The sequence below is a fragment of the Lithobates pipiens genome, unplaced genomic scaffold (assembly GCF_037356315.1).
Source record: "Lithobates pipiens isolate NorthernLeopardFrog02 unplaced genomic scaffold, aLitPip1_a1.2 Scaffold_18, whole genome shotgun sequence".
In the NCBI taxonomy this organism is placed as follows: Eukaryota; Metazoa; Chordata; class Amphibia; order Anura; family Ranidae; genus Lithobates; species Lithobates pipiens.
Window position 1 is genome coordinate 325,105,731 of NW_027507758.1, and position 21,213 is coordinate 325,126,943.

At 41.4% G+C, this 21,213-nt stretch overlaps 1 protein-coding gene across 3 annotated transcripts in view; it reads left to right on the plus strand.

Moving 5' to 3' along the window:
- Nucleotides 1–21,213, plus strand: part of SNX14 (sorting nexin 14) — a 154,164-nt gene that overhangs the window by 73,227 nt on the left and 59,724 nt on the right. For 2 of the 3 annotated variants that reach the window (XM_077487303.1, XM_077487302.1), the window contains exons 12-18: nt 21–135; nt 944–1,099; nt 1,568–1,692; nt 3,189–3,247; nt 11,244–11,270; nt 14,838–14,973; nt 16,996–17,197. In XM_077487303.1, the coding sequence (XP_077343429.1) occupies nt 21–135; nt 944–1,099; nt 1,568–1,692; nt 3,189–3,247; nt 11,244–11,270; nt 14,838–14,973; nt 16,996–17,197 (820 nt within the window). The remainder of the gene's footprint in view (nt 1–20; nt 136–943; nt 1,100–1,567; nt 1,693–3,188; nt 3,248–11,243; nt 11,271–14,837; nt 14,974–16,995; nt 17,198–21,213) is intronic. The other variant, XM_077487304.1, reaches the window with a different exon arrangement.

A 21,213-nucleotide genomic window follows, 5' to 3' on the forward strand; every position in this document is an offset into this window, starting at 1 on the left:
AGTTTTAATCTTTATTAAAGGTTCTGAAGCTGGAGTTGAAAGAAATCAGAGAAGAGCAGGACCTTCTGTTCCGGTTTATGAACTTCCTAAAACAAGAGGGTGCTGTCCATGTACTACAATTTTGCTTAACAGTGGGTAGGTTCCAATAACAATGCGGTTGTTGCATTCAATTTTTTTTTTACTTATTATGGTTTTAGCTACTGTTCTGAGTTTAATGTCCTTTTTGTGATCTTCTTTCTGTACCTACTTTACATTGGACACGTTTAGCCCCTTCCTGCCCAGGCCAATTTTCAGCTTTCAGTGCTGTCACACTTTTTGACAATCTCTCAGTCATGCAACACTATACCCATATGACATTTTTAAAATTTTGTTCACACAAATAGAGCTTTTTTTTAATGGATTTAATCACCGTTTTTTTGGGGGTTTTTTTTTTGCTAAATACAGACTGAAGATTTTAAAAGGTTAAAAAAAATCACGGTTTGGGAAAAAATTAAATTTTTAAGAGAAAATCAGTTTAATATAACATACAAAAGTCAAAACTGTAAAGGGAGAAAAAGTAAGATTTTCACAGAGCTTTAAACATGATGATTGCAAAATACACAAAAACACTAATAAATTGAGGTCATCCTACACATATTCAAAAAAACTTCCTGAGACATACATGATGTCCAGTCCTTCTGCCCTGCTGCCCCATACTGACAATGCTGATGCCCAAAGGTGATGGTAATCCAGAGTGGGGACACTCTTATACATGAGGTATGTTACTGGCCAAATCGCCAGGTGAAAACAGAGGAGAAAAATCCAGCCATCACATCTAAGGATTGGCTAGCTGCAATATATTACATTTTTGCTTCTGGGTTTAATACCACTTCAAGTTGGTGTTTTTCAGGTTATTTGTCCGCCTCTATGAATGTCATGTTACAGAAGCTTATTGTCTTTACAGAGGAATTTAATGACAGGATTTTAAGGCCAGAGTTGTCTGATGAGGAAAAGTTATCTCTTCACGAGGAAGTGAAGAAAATCTATCAAACCTATTGTCTGGAAGAAAGCATTGATAAAATCAGATTTGACCCTTTTATCGTGGAAGAAATACAACGAAGTAAGTGTGTGACCTTGGGAGCCATGACAAAACTTTTTACTATAAGCCTAAATCCCTCGCGTCTGAACTCTTATGCCCCATACACACTATCAGATTTTCTACTGAGTTTTTCCTTCAGATTTACCAAAACCATATAATATGAGGTCAAACCTTAAGAGTTTCAATTTGTATGCAATCAGACAGGCCCTTACACCACATGGTTTTAGTAAACCTGAAGGAAAAACGCAGCAGAAAAACTGATAGTGTGTATGGTGCCCTAGGCCAAGTTTCCATAGATTTCCATTTGTAAGCACAAGTCTGAAGAGCACCATGTACAGCAAGTATTCAAAGATTTTATTAGTCATGTTGGGTTCAACCTGTACAGTCTTTTAATGGGCTTTAGTAGGCTCTTTTGCTAAAGGTGTGTGTCAAAGCTTATACTACATTAATTTTTATTTTAAAATTGGGTAAACTTTGTCAATGTTCTAGTTGCAGAAGGTCCTTACAAAGAAGTGGTAAAACTCCAAACTATGCGTTGCCTGTTTGAAGCCTATGAACATGTTCTCTCCCTTCTTGAGAATGTTTTCACACCAATGTTTTGCCACAGTGATGAGGTAAGCCTTTCACATATCCCATTTACTCAAACATATAATTTCATTGGTCTAATGTTTAAAATATGAGGTTTGAGATTTCAGGGTTAACTTACTGAGTAGCTACTATTCACATAGGTGTCCGTTTATGAAGCAATGATCAGTGGAGATCCAGAGGATCGCCGCTGATCACAGCCCATAAACAGTATATAAACCAGAGATAATCGGGGGAGATGTGTTTGAACTTGTTCTCCCGCCGATTATCTCCGCACATGGAGAATCCTCATAGACTGACACAGTAACGGTCACTTTATGAAGCTGTGATCTCAGCGCTTCACTTGTGATCTGTGTCAGAATTCACACGCCCCGATTCACCAACTCAGAGGTGGAGAACCGGGGTAGTGAAGAGGGAATCAGGGGGATCTGAGGAGGAAAGAGGAAGATAATTAACTTCCTTATGCCTCGTTCAGACCCCCCAACACTGTAACCATGTCCCCCTGTCATATGTATGTGTATACATATATATACATATATACATATAATGTGTATATGTATATATATATAATGTGTGTGTATATACATGTATATATAATGTCTGTGTGTGTATACATGTATATATTATGTAGGGGGACGCTTTATTTCACTAACATTAATCACACCGCGTGTCAGTGTATTGAGCTGTGATAATTTATCACTGCTTAATATAATGACATCTGTGTGTATGAGTGAATTTCTAGTACTGTAATCTCGTAAAGTCTCACGAGATTACAGTATTAGGGGCCGTTCTCCAGTGTTAGAAGCGTTTGTAGATCGCTTCACACCTCCAAGGGTGAAACGATCTACTCCGCTTCATATAGTGGCACACAGAGGAGAAAGATCTCCTATGTGAATGCCGGAGAATGAAGCAGTGAATAGATTTCACTGCTTCATAAAAGGACACCCTAGTGAAGTGAATGTTCACTGAACTTTGTAAATGAAACGAAGCTGTATTCACATCAATGACCTAATGTTGTGCTAGAAATAATCCTGTTTTTTTGTTTTTTTTTTTATTTCCTTTTGTGATTGTTACAGCTTCACCATATTTACTAAGTGCGGTACACATTCACTTTGCATCAGTCTGTGCTCTACTTAGTCTCAAACCTTATGTCGTCTTCAATAAGCCAGATGTAATTCTTGTTGTTCTGAATGATACTGTAATCTTCTGTGGGCAATATCTCCAAAATGTCCTATGGTTTTTGTAAAACAATCCCAATATATGAAAAAGAATGTGATAATTTGTGAGAGTGAGTTTTGTTTAGTTTACCATTTCTGATTTTTTTTTTCTATATTTTTGCATAAAGAAATACCTTTGTTAATCAATCAATTTTTATTAGGATTTAATGCAAAGAAATTCAAATTAAGCCTATAACGTGTTTTAATAAAAGCATAGTTACATATGACATCACTTGCAAGTTTAGAATTGGAATAAACTTTGTTAGGTGTGAACAAAGATTAATATTTAGTGTTTTTACTTTTTTTAGTATTTTAGGCAGCTTCTCGAAGGTGCAGAGTCTCCAACACGCAACTCAAAGTTTAACAGGTATAGCTATGGAATAATGAAAATTGTGCGTGTGTGAGTACATGTAAAGCCCCTATAGATAGTATACAAATAATTTCATGGTGAAAGCAAAATGAAAATGGTTGTTACTGACATTTTAATGGATTGTGGTATAACTAGTTTTTATTTAATTTTTTCTTTATTTTTTTCAAATTTGTTCAGTATACATAAAAAAGACTCTTATGGCTGAAGTGTATGCATACATTTTACACGATAAGCCTGCTTGGATCTGCCTGTCCATTTTTCAGGAGGATCCGAACGGGCCACCCATTGGCTTCTATGGGCAGGCGGATGTCAGCGGAGATGTGACCCGCCTGCCAGCTGATCAGATGAAAACTAACAGGCTGTCCGTTTTCATCCGATCTCCCCATAGAGAACAGCGGAACTCTGACAGATCTGTCCCTGCACAGTGAGCAGAGACGGAACAATGTCAGCAGGTCCATCCAACGGGTCTGCTTCATGTGAACTCAGCCTCAGGCTTAAAGTGGAGTCAAGCCAGAAAATGTTGATAAATACTTTAATGATGTATCCGCTCATAGCAGCTTGTGCTATAGACTCATTGTCCCTGGCTAAAGGATTCCCTGGCTTCTGTAATATGCTATAATGTCCATTTGCAATCAACCCTGGGATGAGAATAGCATCTTCTAGGTGCTGAGACATTTGCAAATGGGGCCATGTATAATATATTAACCAGACTTCGGAATTAAAAATAACAATGCATTTCCTAGGATATGATAGGAATGCTTAAAGTATAACTAAAGGCAATTTTTATTTATTTTTTATTTTTGTTTAGTTTTCAAATGTGTAGAGAGCAATTAGAACATCTGTGAGTTTTGTATTGCTGTCTGTGCCCTTGTTAGTGAGATTCACTGTCCCTATTTATCCTGTTTACTGTTATCACTAAGAGGTGAAGCAGAAAAAAATCCAACATTTTGGGTTGTCCCCAGAACAACAATAGAGTGGAAATATTCTAATGGGGACACTAGTTCTGGTGACATCCGAAGATTCCCTACCTTTGGAGGGATTTCTCTCACTTCCTGTTTAGGCTATGGGAGAGGACATGAAGATAATTCTCCCCAATGGGACACAGAAAGGGGAAAAAAAAACCTGATGGGCTATAACCCTCTCTTACTCTATCCAAAATGAAAAAGTTTTGCCTTTAGTTCTACTATAAAGTAAACCCTTTGAAAGAGAAAAAATAGGGCTGCCATTGTTGTTCTCTCTGAAAATACTAGCTGCCTGACAATAGTCTTGACCCACGCCATTTTTTTTTGTAATACTTTGTCATTGTCTTGGAACAAGTATGCTTATCAGAAAAGTCCTTATCTGCATACCAGTGCCAGGTCATTTATTCAAAGTACAGGTTCAGGAGGATCAGCATAATAGCCAGTTAATATTTTTAGGAGAGACTAACAGTTGAAGCCTCTTTGTTTCTCTCCGTGCATCAAAGGAAACTCACCCCTGCCCGTTCCCCTTCTGTTTGTCCCTCCTGCTGATTGGTGGAACATTCACACGCTCCCTTTTCTACCATGGAAGGGCAATACACCAGTCTCTGTAACTGCACACTCGGGCGAAGATAATGCCCAGAAAGCAAGCATGATTTTGGTAATGTTTGAGTTTCAACGAATCTGCTCCCCTTCTTCACCCCTCACACCTTAACTGACCAGTTGACTGAGTTTCCCCTGATGCACTGAATTCTGGGACATAGAGCATAGAGAGTACTTCCTCCACAAAAAACAGTGATGATGTAAGCGTCCATCATATTTATTGTAGCAACAGTAAGCCAGATTGTAAAACTTCCTGTTTATTTTAATAATAAAAAAATGTTCTTCTTACTTGCTCTATGCAATGGTTTTGTACAGAGCAGCCCCAATCCCCCTCTTCTGGCATCCTCGTTCACCCCCCGCCGAGTGCCCCCATAGGAAGCTGCTTCCTATAGGGTACCCTGCTCGCTCTTGAGCCAGGCTGTTTACGTCTATTCAGACATCGCCCCACCCACTGCTCTTTGCTCACAGGTTTTGACTGACAGTACCAGGAGTCAATGGCACTCTGCCAACCCTGTGAGGGCTAGGAGATGGGAGAAGAGATATTGCATAAGTGCATAGTGCTGGATCGAGATCGGGCTCAGGTGAGTATTGGGGGGGGGGGGGCTTCATGTAATGCATTAAAGTAAAAAACCTTTCAACTTTACAACCACGTTATCAAGTTAGGCAGACCTTGGCAAAATATTTTTTTAATGAAATAAAGATATAGTCTTTTTATAACACTGATTTAATAAGGCTCATTACAATATACATTTTTACAAGAAAGGTGCAGCTGCTTTAAAGCAGCTCTGTTACTAACCTAAAGGAAGAAGGTATACACTTATCTGTCTCGATTCTTGTTCCTATGTTTTTTTATCATACATCATGGGACACAGAGCCTTAAGTAATAACTTAATGGGTATATAGGCACCTTCAGGTGATGGACACTGGTATACCCAATCCAGGAAGTTCACCCCCTATATAACCCCTCCTCCTTCCAGGAGCACAAAAGTTTTTTTGCCAGTGTCTAAGGTGTTGGTCACGAGTGAAGATGTGCTCTGAGGAGCTCCAGAAGGGATCCATGCTGGATTTAAATAGCCTCCATAGACCAGATCCATCCAAAGTGCCACTGATTCCAAAGTGGGTGGTACCTGGGCCTCGTATCCGAAGCACGAGGTTTTGCCTGTAATACCTCTCTTTGCAGGGAGAGACCCAGGGCTTTGGTCATGCTATATTACCTAAAGCTTTGGTGAGGTGCTTTTTACAGGTCCAAGGGAGTGGAACCCCAATATAAAGGGACCCAGTCCTTGAAGGTTTTCTAAACGCAGCCCGCCGTGATGGGTGAAGGTTGGATTGTCTGTTAATTCAGCAAATCCTGTGGTGGGGATAGGGTAAGGGAAGAAACTTAAAAACTAAAAAGTCCACCTATGCTTTCTTCTTTAAGGGAAAAAATATTGTTATGCCTTAAATCTCCAGAGAGGAGAGGGAGTGTATACACATACCTTAATCTGTTGTCTTCACTTCAGCTCAGTGTCAGTCTGTGTGTGGCCACACCAGCGTGTGCAGGGAGGATTCCTCTCAAGGTAAGAGATCTGCAAATGCTTTTCTCCCCCCTGACTGGACCAGAAGGGTTAGGGAGACAGCAGTGGTTGTACCCCCCCCCCCCTTGTAAATACTCCCCCTCTGTGGGGAGGGTGCAGAGGTCCCGGTTTTTTCTACAAAGTTGTTTGTCCTCTGCCATGCTGTATAATGGGCTCTGCCCCTCCCCCCACCTCGTGCTGGGTCTGCAGAGGAATGTTTTTTCAAATGAAAAGGAGGGTTTACGAAGAGGGTAGGGCCTAGGCGCGGCACCATGCAACATCCATGAGGACACACGGAGGCTTAAAGGAACAGCTGGAGCAGTCTCTCCTCGGCAGCGGCACAGCATCCACAGCAGCAAGCAGCCTACACTGGGACACAGGAGCGGTGGGGCATGGAAGGGCAGCAAGTGGCATTCCTGATACAGGAAGGACTTTTTTCCCAGCACTAAGCTGAACTTAATAGCGGCTTTACTGTCATGACTATGTTCAGTGAATAAGTGCAATTTAATAGTGCCTCTGTTTTTGTGCTTAGGACTATGCGTACCAAAAAAGACACCACAAAGACCAAAAAGGTATCAAAGGTGTCACCCCCAGGCACTAGGATCTCCAGTTGCATCTCCACACTGTCATCCTCACCAGAATTACCAATTATGGCAAGCCAGGGTGAGCCATTGGAACAAATTGATGGTGCAACTGCTTCTCACATCTCAGCCCCTTTATTACTGACTGAAGATGTCCTTTCCTCCACCCTGCAGGGTCTTAAAGGAAGACTAGCGGCTTTAATCGCAATCTCCATTCAAATGGATAGGAAGCGTGCTAGATTCCCCCTCCCCCATTTTAGACCTTTTGCAAGGGGAACAGTGGGCACAAGATGAGGTGTTACCCTCAGATGATCAGGAGGAAAAACAAACCGATGATTCCTCTGCAGAGGAAACAACGGTGGATGAACCTTTTTCAGCCTCACAATCTGAGAAATTGCTGATACAATCTCTTACGGAGATGGTTCATTCTACTTTCATGCTACCCCTAACGGAGTCTCCTGAAAACTCGGTTTCTTCCTTGGGTTCCTTAAAACCTTCACAGCCTTTGCATGTGTTTCCTGTCCATGCATTACTAGAACACCTTATTTTTGCTGAATGGGATCACCCGGATAAGCATTTTCTTCCTCCAAATAGATTTTCAGTTCTCTATCCCATGGAGGAGAAATTCACCAAAAAATGGAAAGTACCAGCAGTTGACGCTGTGATTTCCAGTGTGAATAAAAGTCTAACTTATCCAGGAAATAATGCACAAATGCTTAAGGATCCAACAGATAAAAGGTTGGAATTCCTGTTAAAATCTGCTTTTTCCTTGGCAGGTGCCATTACTCAGCCTGTAGTCGCTGCAATAGGTGTCTGTCAATCCCTAAAGGACCAATTTAGACAGGCCCTTCAAGAGGTTCCTGCACAACAAGCTTGATAATTGGCTGAGCTACCAAAAGCATTATGCTTTGCCATAGATGCCATTAAAGATTCTATTCACCAGGCATCCCGCCTTGAACTTATGCTAGTACATATGCATAGAATCCTGTGGTTAAAAAATTGGTTAGCCAAAGCGCCATGTAAAAACCTTTTAATTGGGTTCCCTTTTCATGGGGAGCAGCTATTTGGGGAAGATTTGGACAAATATATCCAAACAATTTCAAAAGTACTCTTTTGCCAGTCAAAAGAAATTATAAACGCTCCTTCATTTAAACGGTCTCTTTCTCCTGCGCCAGGGGCTTCTGCCTCTAGGCAGTGGCGATGGCCTCTGCCGTCAGACTCTAGAGGAAAACCTCAGGGTCAGGCCCAGGCTCAAAAGAAGTCCTGGGGCCGGAAACCTGCAAAGCAGAATCCTAAAGCCTCATCATGAAGAGGCAACCCCCCTCACCAAGGTGAGGGGAAGACTTCTGCAGTTTTCAGAAGTCTGGCAAGAGGAAATTCAGGACAGATGGGTCATCTTCACCGTAACGCTGGGGTACAAGCTGGAATTTGGGGACTTTCCACCGTCTCGTTTCCCAAGGTCAAGCGTTCCCAAAGATCCAGAGAAAAGACAATCTCTGTTTTGGGCACTAGACCGTTTAATATCTCAGGGGGTGTTCATAGAGATCTCCCACAAAAGAGCAACCTACAGCGCCCCGGGTGTTTACAAAAGTCCTGGCCCCACCTCTAGCCAAGTTAAGGGCACAGGGCATAACAGTGTTGGCGTACCTAGACGATCTATTGCTAATAGACCAGTCAGTGGCTCGTTTGGAGTAAAGCGTACGCATTACAACCAGTGAACCTAGAGAAATCTTCCTTAATACCGCTAAGAAGACTGGAGTACTTGGGTCTGATCATAGACACAGCCAGGAAAAGGTGTTCTTGCCTCAGGCAAAGATCAACTCCATCAGAGAGCTGGTGTGTATGGTCAGGTCAAAAGGCAATCCCTCCATTTGCTTTTTCATGAGGTTGCTAGGAAAGATGGTGGCTTAATTCGAAGCAGTTCCTTATGCCCAGTTCCATTCAAGACTGTTGCAAAACAGTATCCTGTCTACTTGGAACAAAACGATTGAAGCTTTAGATTTGCCAATGCGGCTGTCCCCAAGAGTGTCCCAAAGCCTCAGTTGGTGGTTACTAATCCAGAATCTGTTGAAAGGAAAATCCTTCAGACCAATTATCTGGAAAGTGGTAACGACAGATGCCAGCCTTTCAGGCTAGGGAGCAGTACTAGAAAAGACAACTGTTCAGAGACAGTGGTCAAGAGCCAAAAGAACTTTGCCCATCAATATCCTAGAGATTCGGGCAGTGCGTCTGGCTCTAAAGGCTTGGACTTCCAGGTTACAGGATTGTCCTGTCAGGATCCAATCCGACAATGCCACAGCTGTGGCCTATATCAATCACCAAAGGGGCACCAAGAGTCTCCCAGCACAGAGAGAGGTGAACCATATTCTAACTTGGACAGAAAGGAATGTTCTGTGCCTATCGGCAGTCTTCATTCCGGGAGTAGAGAATTGGCAGATGGACTACTTGAGTCGCCAGCAGTAATTCCAGGGGGAATGGTCTCTTCATCCTGACATTTTTTGGAATATTTGCCAAAGATGGGGGACTCTGGACATAGATCTTCTAGCGTCCAGGTTCAACATGAAGTTAGTCAACTTTGTGGCCAGAACAACAGATCCACTCGCATGCGGAACGTATGCGTTGGTGACCCCGTGGGATCAGTTCTCACTGATCTATGCATTTCCCCCTATTCAGTTGCTGCATCGACTTCTTTGCAGGATCAATCTGGAAAGAAAGCTGGTAATTCTGGTAGCACCAGCATGACCCAGAAGGTCATGGTAGGCAGAAATCATAAAGATGGCAGTGGAAAGTCCATGATCCCTCCCACTACGCCCAGATCTGCTCTTGCAGGGACCAATATTCAATCCTACCTTACGGTTTCTAAATTTAAAGACTTGGCTATTAAAACCCACGTTCTGAAGAAATGTGGGCTTTCCGGGTCAGTTATCTCTACCCTGATTAATGCAAGGAAGCCAGCTTCAAGAACTAAAAACGGTCATTCAAACTGATACAACATATTCCCTTTGTTCTTCTGACAAGAAAGTTGGTATTTTTGGTTGCTATATCCTCAGCAAGGAGGGTTTCGAAATTGGCTGCTCTTTCTTGTAAAGAGCCATATTTAAGTGTTACGCCCTCGTCCGGACTTTTTGCCAACCAAGATATTGTCCTGCCATTGTTTTTTTTCCAAAACCATGTTCCAGGGAAGAAAAGTCACTACATTGTCTTGATGTGGTGAGAGCAGTAAAAATCTATTTAAAGACAACTGCTCAGATTCGTAAGACTGATGTCTTATTTATTCCTAAGCAAGGACAGGCAGTGTCGAAATCCACTGTCGCTAAGTGGATTCGGCAAGTTATAATTCCAACTTATAATTTAAGGGGTAATATTCCCCCTTTTCAAGTTAAGGCGCACTTTACCACTGCGGTTAGTGCTTCTTGCACAGTGCGTCACCGAGCCTCCATGGCTCAGATCTGTAAGGCCGCAACTTGGTCTTCAGTACATATATTCACTAAGTTTTATCAAGTGGATGTAAGGAGGTATGAGGATATCGCCTTTGGGCACAGTGTGCCGCAGCAGTATAGGTCCTCAAGTCTGGGGGTACCCTCCAGGTTGTGTCTCCCTCCTCTCAAGTAGCATTGCTATGGGACTTCCCATTAAGTTCTTACTTAAGGCTGTGTTCCATGATGTACGATAAAGAAAATAGGATTTTTACAATGGCTTACCTGTAAAATCCTTTTCTTGGAGTACATCATGGGACACAGAGGTCCCTCCCCTCTTTTTGGGGTTTAATGATATTGCTTTGCTACAAAAACTGATGTGCTCCTGGAAGGAGGAGGGTTTATATAGGGAGTGAACTTCCTGGATTGAGTATACCAGTATCCCTCACCTGAAGGGGCCTATATAACCATTAAGTTATTTTTAAGGCTCTGTGTCCCATGATGTACTCCAAGAAAATGAATTTACAGGTAAACTGATATAAAAATCCAATTTTTTTCACCTCTTCACATCCAACACACTTCCTCCAGCCAGGCCCCACGTCACTACATGGGTCAGTAGATGGAAGCACAGACAGGAGAAATACAGGCATCAAATGTTCTCGAGTGTCTTGGATGTGCAGACTGAGTCTGTAGCTCTTAAACCAAGCAAAGATCTGAGGAACTGTGGCAGGACAGGTGTGAATAAGTAACTTACATTTTTTCAGTAGAACAACTGTTGCATTCTGTGATACAAAAAAACATTCATTCTTTTTCTGAACAAGCAAGATGCTTGTATTTTATCATTGACTGTAAATTGTATTTCCGTGTACCCATTGCAGAAATAGCCTAAGTTTGGATGATATACGGTGAGTTTTCTGACAGCATGTTGGAATTGCTTCACTGTGTAGTATCGTGATTGCACTTTGTACTTCTTATGTCTACACTTCATTGTCTTAGGGGAAGTTTATGTCCTCTTTTCACTCTACCTGGTGTATGTAATCATGAATCGCTCACATACTCATAACAATTATATACTGTATACCATTATACATTTCACAGTAAAGAACAAAGTAATTTTTAGCTGCCTTATCAAGGTGTTTACCCAAAAATTAGGGCAGTATATGGCAGCTGAACTTGATAACCCTGGTATAGAGCAACATAGATGACCTATAATTACAAGATCTGCACTGAAGTAGGCTTTTACATCATTTTGTTGGTTGAGACCAGCAACAGCCATCCACAACTTATTGGCTCATTACATGCTTTGGAATCTGTGAAATAATGTATATACATACTTTCAAGGGTGAAAATAGGATATGAGCCCTCTTAAACAAAACGTACTGCCTTTACATTTAAATTTAAATAATAGTAACTTTATAGTAAGTGGGACCTCTGTTTCTGCATCAAATTAAAATGAAGCCAGAAGTTAAAGTAAAGGCTTCTTTGACAGGTTGTATTAATACATGTTTTGAAGTAACAGGTAAGACTTGTAAAGGCAGTATGCCTGGCTGTTATGTCATTGCACTTAAAGCATGGTAACAAATGACTATGCTGGACCTGGAAATGTTGGCAGAAGATCCTTCTAACATGGCTGCCTGGATATTTTATATAAATATGAATGTAATTGTGATGTTGAGAATGATAGTGTTGACTCACCTGTATGAATAGATACAAATTTCTGTGCTGTAACTCTCTCCATACTAACTGACAGGCTTTACAATTTCTACTGCTTTGCTTTTTAGATGGCAGTATTTTACACCAAGCACATCTGTAGAGACAGAAAAGAAAAGATGCATTTACTTTACTTTTTTTTTTTTTATTGCTATAGACCAGGGGTTTCCAAACTTTTTAAAGAAAGGGCCAGTTTACTGTGCTTCAGACTTTAGGGGGCCAGAATGTGCCCAGTGGCAGTAGCAAATGTCCCATCTTTGCTATTAGGGGGAGAAATAGTTGGTGTCAGTGAGAGGAATATGCCCCATCGTTGATGTCAGTGGCAGGAAATATGCCCCATCGTTGGTGTCAGTGGCAGGAAATATGCCCCATCATTGATATCAGTGGGAGGAATAGTGGCCAATTGTTGGTGTTAGTGGCAGGAATAATGCCTCAAGGGCCAGATAAAGGGCCGTAGTTTGGAAACCACTGTTATAGGCATATGGCCACCACTGAGCGTATGCATTAATCTCAATAGTCAGTGATCAATTAGTACAGCTGTACAACCAGTGGTGGCTGGTGCTCATTATTTTTTGTGTGTGGGGGGGGGGCAGCAAACTGGGAGACTGATGCAGCGATTTCCCCAAACCCCCCCCCCACTAGAACGGACAGGAATGTGGCGGTGATCAGAGGCCTCCTTGCCTTAGGAAGGAGGCAGATCAGGCCGACATTAATCCAGGCTGCAGCTCCTCATTTAGGGCCATTGCTTTTCCTCCAGGCCTAACAGAAAGTAGGCCCTGACTGAGACCCGATTAGCCGGGAGTCCTAGGATTCCCTGACCAATCTGCTTCCTGATTGGCCAGGATGAAAAATCAGGAAGACAATAGAGAATATTAATTTGCTATTGTCACACAAGTGGATGGACGCTGCGCCCCGATCCCACCCTTTTTTAAAGCCAGTTAGAGCCCCAGGCTCTAATCATGCGCTTCAAAAATAGAGGGGTCGGATGCATGGATGAGGGGGCGGTGCATGTGGGCCCCCTATGGACAGACTGCCACTGTGTAAATCCTTAAAAAAATGTAAGTGTATCTAAACCAGAAATGTAATATATTACAGCTTACTGCTCGTGGGTGTGGTGCTGTATTAGTGTTTTCCTTTTTCAAGTTTGTTTTGCTTTTTTTCTACTGTTAATTCTGCAAATTGGACAATTCCTGTCCCTGGGTAGCTACGTCAATCATCCATGCATCTATGGAGGGAGCCATGGCTGTCACCCATGGTTGTCAACCTATTCTCCTGATTTAGACTACAAACATATCTGTTTCTCTTCATCTTCATTATTTGGGGGTCAAGATCATTTGTAGATTACAGAAGAAAGCTGGGAAGAAAGATATATTTATGCAGCTCACAGGAAGTGACAAGGACACTCCATTTCTTGCAAGATCACCTGATATTTTCTGTATTTACTGAAAATGTTCTTATCTTGAAAAAAAAATAAAGGCATTTAGCACATCTAAGGTCTGCACAATGAAATACATTTCATTTTTGTTCTTGGGTTTAGTTGTCTTTTTTAACATTCATCCTATACTAGGCTTTATTTAGCTTATTGGACTCTTCAGCTTAAAGCAAAAGTATACTTAAAGCGATGCACCATCCCCGAACTCACTGACATTTTGGGGTGGGCGGCTTTCGTGTCTTGATCGCCAGCCATTGTCATTTGCCGGGTCACAATGACATAACTCGGGAGTTTTGTCAGATTCGGCATTGCGGAATTTGTGCTTCCGCAACTTAGTGTACTGGGGTGGACAGGCAGGTAATGCAGAAGAAACAAAGCATGTCTCTTCTGCTATTAAAGATCCTGCCTGTCCACCCATTTTCATTTTGGAGCCTACATTTCCACTTCAAAGTGTGTCTAAACTCAAAAACAAAGATGTAATATATTGTAGATTTACATACCTAGATGTGGTGGTTCTTTTTGCTTTTGAGGTCTCCTTTTTTTTCCTTTATATTCATCTGGTGATCTTGTAACATACATCCTCTTCTAGTGTGACAATGCTCCCTCACAGAATTGTCACTCTAAAACAGGACTGTAGAACACCCCCACCCCCTTTCCATTTCCATAACATAGAGAGGGAGGTGTTCTATATTTCACAAAGGCAAAGTGGCCAGGTATTGGCATTTCAGTGCAGCAATGGCACTATGTTGTCAGTTGACCTCTAGAGGTTACAAGCTAACTGGATGACAAGCAGAATGTTTTTGCACTTACTGAACAAGTATAACAAACATTTTCAATCTGTATATTTAAGGGACCATGTTAATAGTTGCTGCACTGTCACCTGCCTTTTACAAACTGTCTCACAGTTTCTTAGTGTTCATTACATTTGTTAACACGAAAACTCTTTACAGTACTCTCAGAAACTGGGAGACCGTATATGAGGATGTGCAATTTATTAGGCATCATCTGTCAGACTTCAGGTGACCTCTTACTGCTGACTCAAAGTTTAAGGCTAGGGTTACATGGTCCCTAACTCCTACTTATCCAGAACTAAATAAAATAATATACACTGACAATATACTGAAAATATAGAAAGGCATACAGTGCATTGAAACCCCATATTTAAGTGGCCACTGGCATTATTTTTTATTTGTTTGCATGTTTCTTGCTACATTCTAACATGCACCCTTTGAGCACAAAAATACTTTTATTTTTGATCAACATTTGCACCTTAGGACTTGTTGGCTTGGGTCATGATGCTTTGATGCATTTTTGATGTACTTTATCTCAGGACCACACAAAAGAGAGGAGGAGAACCCTCTGGGATTGGAAAAATTGGCAGTAAAATAAAAGGAGTCTTCAAGAGCACAGCCATGGAAGGGGCTATGCTGCCTAGTTATGCCTTGGCAGAGGGAGATGATTATGCTGTAAGTAAAGAGGGTTATTTCTTTGTTCATCATGATTTTATTGCAATGGGCATATTCTGTTTCTTATAGATATGCCCATCTGCTATTTTCAAATATTCTACAATCCATTTCAATTCATTTACTGTATGTTGAAATTATATTAGAAATGTTAAAGTGTTTGTTAACCCAAAAAGTAAAAATAAAAATTCAGATCCTGGTCCCTTAAAGAAGATTACACAGCACAGTGCTTGTGCTGTGTAATCTGCCCCCCTCTAAACTCCCTGAATCTGTCACTTCCTGTATCCCTCTCTCTGCACTGACCCCAAAAATCAGGACTGTTGAACCCTGACCACCATGGTCAGAGTACGTCCCTCCGTCATGCGCAGCTCTGCTATCCTCTCACCACCTCCTCCTGCCGGTCAGCTCTGGGCAAGCAGATACAATCTGACAAGAATACCGAATTAACCACCACGGCATCCCACAGCACCATGGTTGTTCATTGAAAACGACAAGCCGACAGCAGCAAAGGCTTCTGGACCTTGTAATTGCCGTACACAGGGCACAGTGAATGAGTGGCGCAGCTGGAGCCCCGCTCGGCCACATTTTTTGTAAATTGTGACACTTATCCATTAAAGCTGGCCATACATGGATCAAAATTTGGCCGGTTCAGCAAGAACCAGTTGAATTTCAATCCATCAATGGCTCTTCCTGTTCATGGCCTTCATCGACTTTTCATGAACAGTCTTGCTGGAAATTTTTCATTTGATCAGTGTTTGCAGCCAGTCGGCTGCAGTGCTGATCAGTGTATTCTGACAGTGGTTGACCGGCGGCTGAGTGAAAAAACGGACCCATGAGTGACCAGCTTTACTCTTACATCCAATTCCCATTCCATATCCCACTCCTTTCCTTATCTTAAATGTCCCAGTGCAATTAACATTGCTTTGTATGTGTGGGTGTTTTTTGTTTTCCTCCATATTTTGCTAAAACTTTGTGTATCGGTACTTCTTGGACTGAGAAGAAGGGAACACCCTGAAAGCTTTTTATATGTTAGTGCAAATTAAAAGTGTCATGGACAGTATTCAGTTATTTTTGTTGCAAATGCGTTAATATTACGGCAAGTAGCTGTTGCACTTCCTTGCAACTGTAGCATCCTGTGTACAGAATCCCCACCCCCTCCATATACCACAGTACATATGCTACAGTCTGGATACAGATGCACTTAATAAATGCAAAATCCGCTGACACACAGAGCTTTTATATCAGAAGTCCATAGAGATTTCTTCTGTAATGCGATCTGAGCCACACATGCGCAGCACAGATCACATTCACAGCACGCTCTGCATGCCATTGCTATGTGAATCCTGTGCTCATGCGCAGGAGTGATGTCACCGCTGCCCAGCCTTTCAAGTGGCCGAAGGTTTCAAACTTGGAAGGAAGACTGGGTGAAGATGGAAGCTCCAGGGAGCTGGAGGGCCCCGTTTGTAGGTCAAGCCTAGGGAGGCATCCTCCTATCAGAACACAACAGCTCAGCGGGGGAGATCGCTGTACTAACATTGGATTATTGTTAGTATAGTGGCACACGTCCAGTCAGTGAAAAAAAAAGGTGTGTACTTAAGCGTAAGTCTGTCATAATGTACTAGTATGCAGTGCATACTAGGCTATTATGACTTAAACCTGCATGGGGACACCTTTTTTAGTTTACCACCAGAACTTTACTACCTCTTTAGGGCATGGTCAGATTGCAGCTTTTCTTGTTGTAGCACTGGCACTATTATGTTTTTCATAATAAAGGTAGATTCATCAAGGATGTATAAAGTTCAGCTGGAGGAATTTTCTTTTATTCGCTCTGAGCTGGAGCTTTCTTTAATATTAGCAACATATTCTCTAACATCAGACTGGCTTAAAAGCTGTCCTTGGACATGTTTGAGCAATTATTTAATACAGCGTGGGCAGTCTAGCAATAAAGAGCAATACACAGAGGTGGTATAGTGAAATCTCTCTCTGCTGCGGTTTGTTTCTTTTATAGTACTGTTCCTCTTTCAGATTGAAGAAGGTATTGTGGTATTAGAAGATGATTCACCTGTGGAGGTTCTTTCTGCAACTACTCCCAACACACCTCGTAATCTTTCTGCATGGAAAATCAGCATCCCTTATGTGGACTTCTATGATGAGTTTGAAAAGAGAGATCGAAAAGAGAGAATACCTGTGTTTTGTATAGATGTTGAAAGAAATGACAGAAAAGCAGGTACCGTGTTAACTTAAAGTACAACTAAATTCCCTTGTATGAGTCTCAAATACAGTTACACGTGATGCACAAGCCTCATAAAATGCACAAAAAAAACATACTTCCTTTCCGAATGAGTCAAATCTTCAATCTATTGTGTCTCAAGTACTCCCTGCCCAGACACTGCAGCTCACAATGGGAGGTTTCAGTAACAGAGGCAGTGATGTCAATCCAGAAAGAAGTAGGCAGGATAATACCTTGTACACACGGTCTGAAATTCTGACGGAAAAGGTCCGATCTGATTATATTGTCGGAAAATCCGATCGTGTGTGGGCTCTATCAGACTTTTTCCGTTGGAAATTCAGACGGAAAAAATTTGAGAGCAGGATCTCAAATTTTCCAACAAAAAAATCCGATCAGACTTTTTCCAATCGTTTGTAGAGAATTCTGATCGGGCAAAGTGCCACGCATGCTCAGATCAAATTATGAGACCAAAGCTATTGGCTACTAGCCTCAACGTAGTCCCGTCGTAACGAATGTCATCACGTTCCAACCGTGTGTATGCAATACCAGTTTAGGACAAAATCCGTCTGAAAAAATCCGATGGATTTTGTGGTCGGAATGTCTGGCCGTGTGTACAAAGCATAATGTGTGGCTAGGCGCTGACTGGCAACATACAGGCTTGTGATCCAGCAATATTTCAACTTGCTGGTAGGCCAAGCCTACCTGAGAATGACAACTCTGCTCTGAATTAAGGAGCAGTGCAGTAGAATAACATTGGTCCAAGCTGGACTATTGTAACTGTGCAATAAAAAATCGATATCGGGAGTTCAGCTTTAGAGGTTCTAATAAAATATGTAGATTTGTATCCACATAGTACAGCAGTTAACTTAAAGTTTTACTAAATCCACAACAGTAAAATCAGTCTGTATATGTAGTAAAGCATGTTTGTTATACTCACTGTGGAACCTAATGGGTTAGCCCTCAGCATTGTGTAAAAAGTCTGTTTGATCCCGTCTTCTCTGATTCTCTCCTCCTTCCACAGTCCCCAATCCATCTGCCGATCGTACAGTATATGTATATATTGCTGATGAGAAAGGGTATTTAGCAGTTTATATTTACTAAAATAATTGAGTTTCCATGTTCTGTGTACTGTGGGAGACCAGATATAGTGAATGCAGAGTCCTGGGTTTAGTAAAACTGTAATATATGTAGTTAAGTTGTCAAGTAAAAAGGAAGTTCTGCTGTTTATGCCATTTCCCAACATTTAACAACAGGTATGGGAGCAGCTGGTCACTAAAGGACCACAATATGGTAACATTTGAAATAATATTCTATAAAATATTGAAGAAAGGATGTTACAAAATCTGTTGCCTTTTAGAAAAGCAACAGTCAAATGTATTATTGAACAAGTCCTAGGATAGTGTGCTTGCTCTGTAGAAAATAAGGCAGGAAAAAACAAGGTGGAAAAGTTAGTGTAAGAAATACACTTTTGGAAGTGACAATTACTGTATATACAGTGTCTTGAAAAAGTATTTATACGCCTTGAAATTTTCCACATTTTGTCATGTTACAAATAAAAAAATGTATTTTATTGGAATTTTATGTGATAGACCAACACAAAGTGGCACATAATTGTGAAGTGGAAGGAAAATTATAAATGGTTTTCCCAATTTTTTACAAGTAAATATGTGAAAAGTGTGGGGTACATTTGTATTCAGCCCCCCTGAGTCAATACTTTGTAGAACCAACTTTCACTGTAATTACAGCTGTAAGTCTTTTTGGGGATGTTTCTACCAGCTTTGCACATCTAGAGAGTGACATTTTTGCCAATTCTTCTTTTCAAAATAGCTCAAGCTCTGTTAGATTGGATGGAGAGGATCTGTGAACAGCAATTTTCAAGTCTTGCCACTGATTCTCAATTGGATTTAGGTCTAGACTTTGACTGGGCCATTCTAACACATGAATATGCTTTGATCTAAACCATTCCATTGTAGCTCTGGTTGTATGTTTATGGTCGTCGTTCTCCTGGAAGGTGAACCTCTGCCCCATTCTCAAATCTTTTGCAGACTCTTAGCCCTTGTACACACGGTCGGACATTCCAACGGAAAATGTCCGATCGGACCATGTTGTCGGATAATCCGACCATGTGTGGGCTCCATTGGACTGTTTCCGTCTGAATATCTGACTGACAATGTTTTAGAGCTGGGCTGTAAAATTTTCCGACAACGTGATCCGATCGGACTTTGTCCGATCGTTTGTAGAGAATTCCGATCGGACAAAGTGCCACACATGCTCAGATCAAATTCCTAGACCAAAGCTATTGGCTACTAGCCTGAACGTAGTCCTGTCGTAACGAAATAACGTCATCACGTTCTGAACGATCGGATTTTGCAACAACTTTGTCCGACCGTGTGTATGCAACAACAGTTTCGGACAAAATCCGATGGATTTGGTTGTCGGAATGTCCGACCGTGTGTACAAGGGCTAACAGGTTTTCGTCTAAGATTGCCTTGTATTTGGCTCCATCCATCTTCCCATCAACTCTGACCAGCTTCCATGTCCCTGCTGAAGAAAAGCATTCCCAAAACATGATGCTGCCACCACCATGTTTCGCGGTGGGGATGGTGTGTCCAGGGTGATGTGCAGTGTTAGTTTTCTACCACACATAGCGTTTTGCGTTTAGGCCAAAAAGTTACATTTTGGTCTCATCTGACCAGAGCACCTTTTTCCACATGTTTGCTGGGTCCCCCACATGGCTTCTCACAAACTGTAAACGGGAATTCTTATGGCTTTCTTTCAGCAATGACTTTCTTCTTGCCACTCTTCCATAAGGCTGGTTTCACACTATTGTGAATTGGATGCTAATGTCAGGAGACTGTGACCGGCTCTCAATGGAGCCAGTTCACACAATGCTCTCCTTGCCCAGCCTGTCAGTTTGGGTGGACAGCCATGTCTTGGTAGGTTTGCAGTTGTGCCATACTCTTTCCATTTTCTGATGATAAATTGAACAGTGCTCCGTGAGAATTTCAAAGTTTGGGGTATTTTTTATTAGCCTAACCCTGCTTTAAACTTCTCCACAGCTATATCCCTGACCTGTCTGGTGGGTTCCTTGGCCCTTATGATACTGTTTGTTCACTGAGGTTCTCTAACAAACCTCTGCTGGCTTCACAGAACAGCTGTATTTATACTGAGATGAAATTAAATACAAGTGGATTCTATGTACTAATTAGGTGACTTCTGAAGGCAACTGGTTCCACTAGATTTCATATATACGGAAAATGCCCTTAGTTTGCTATATAAAATAAATTAATAAATGAATGACAAAACAGCAGCACTCACAAATATGTTACACACCATATATGCAAAATATGTAGCCAAACGTGTTGTGCTGTCACATATGTGATAAGATGCTTCCTCAATATATTCAAAGCACAGGAAAAAAAAACAAAAAACACAAAAAGTCCATCAAAATAAAATCAAAAATTTGAATGACATATTGTGATGAGAAGAAGTAATGTCCAAAAGTCAGCAAAAGTCCTTGAGTGAATAAAAAGAAGTATTCTTCCAATTATTAACAGGTGCAACACCCAGTGCTCTTCAAAGGATAGACAGGACAAATATATCCTCTTACCAGATAAGACCTTCCAAGGCCTGTATACACATCAGTGAGTATTCACCCCTCACTTCGGGTTTAACCTTTGCTGTTCAGCCTTCTTAATGGACGCCAATGATGCTTTTTTCCAATATGCCTGTGAAACAACTCTCTGCTGTAAGATTCTGTTAATAAACTTGTGCTTTTAATGAACGCTGCACAATACATTTGTTTCCTCTTCTATTTGGCATATCGTTTGATCTGGTCTGAGGTTCCTTTACTTAAGGACTGGAAGATTTTCCCCCTTAATGACCAGGCCATTTTTTGCGAAACGGCACTGGATCTCTTTGACTGACAATTGTACGGTCATGTGACACTGTACCCAAACAAGATTAATGGCCTTTTTTCCCCACAAATGGAGCTTTCTTTTGGTGGTATTTGA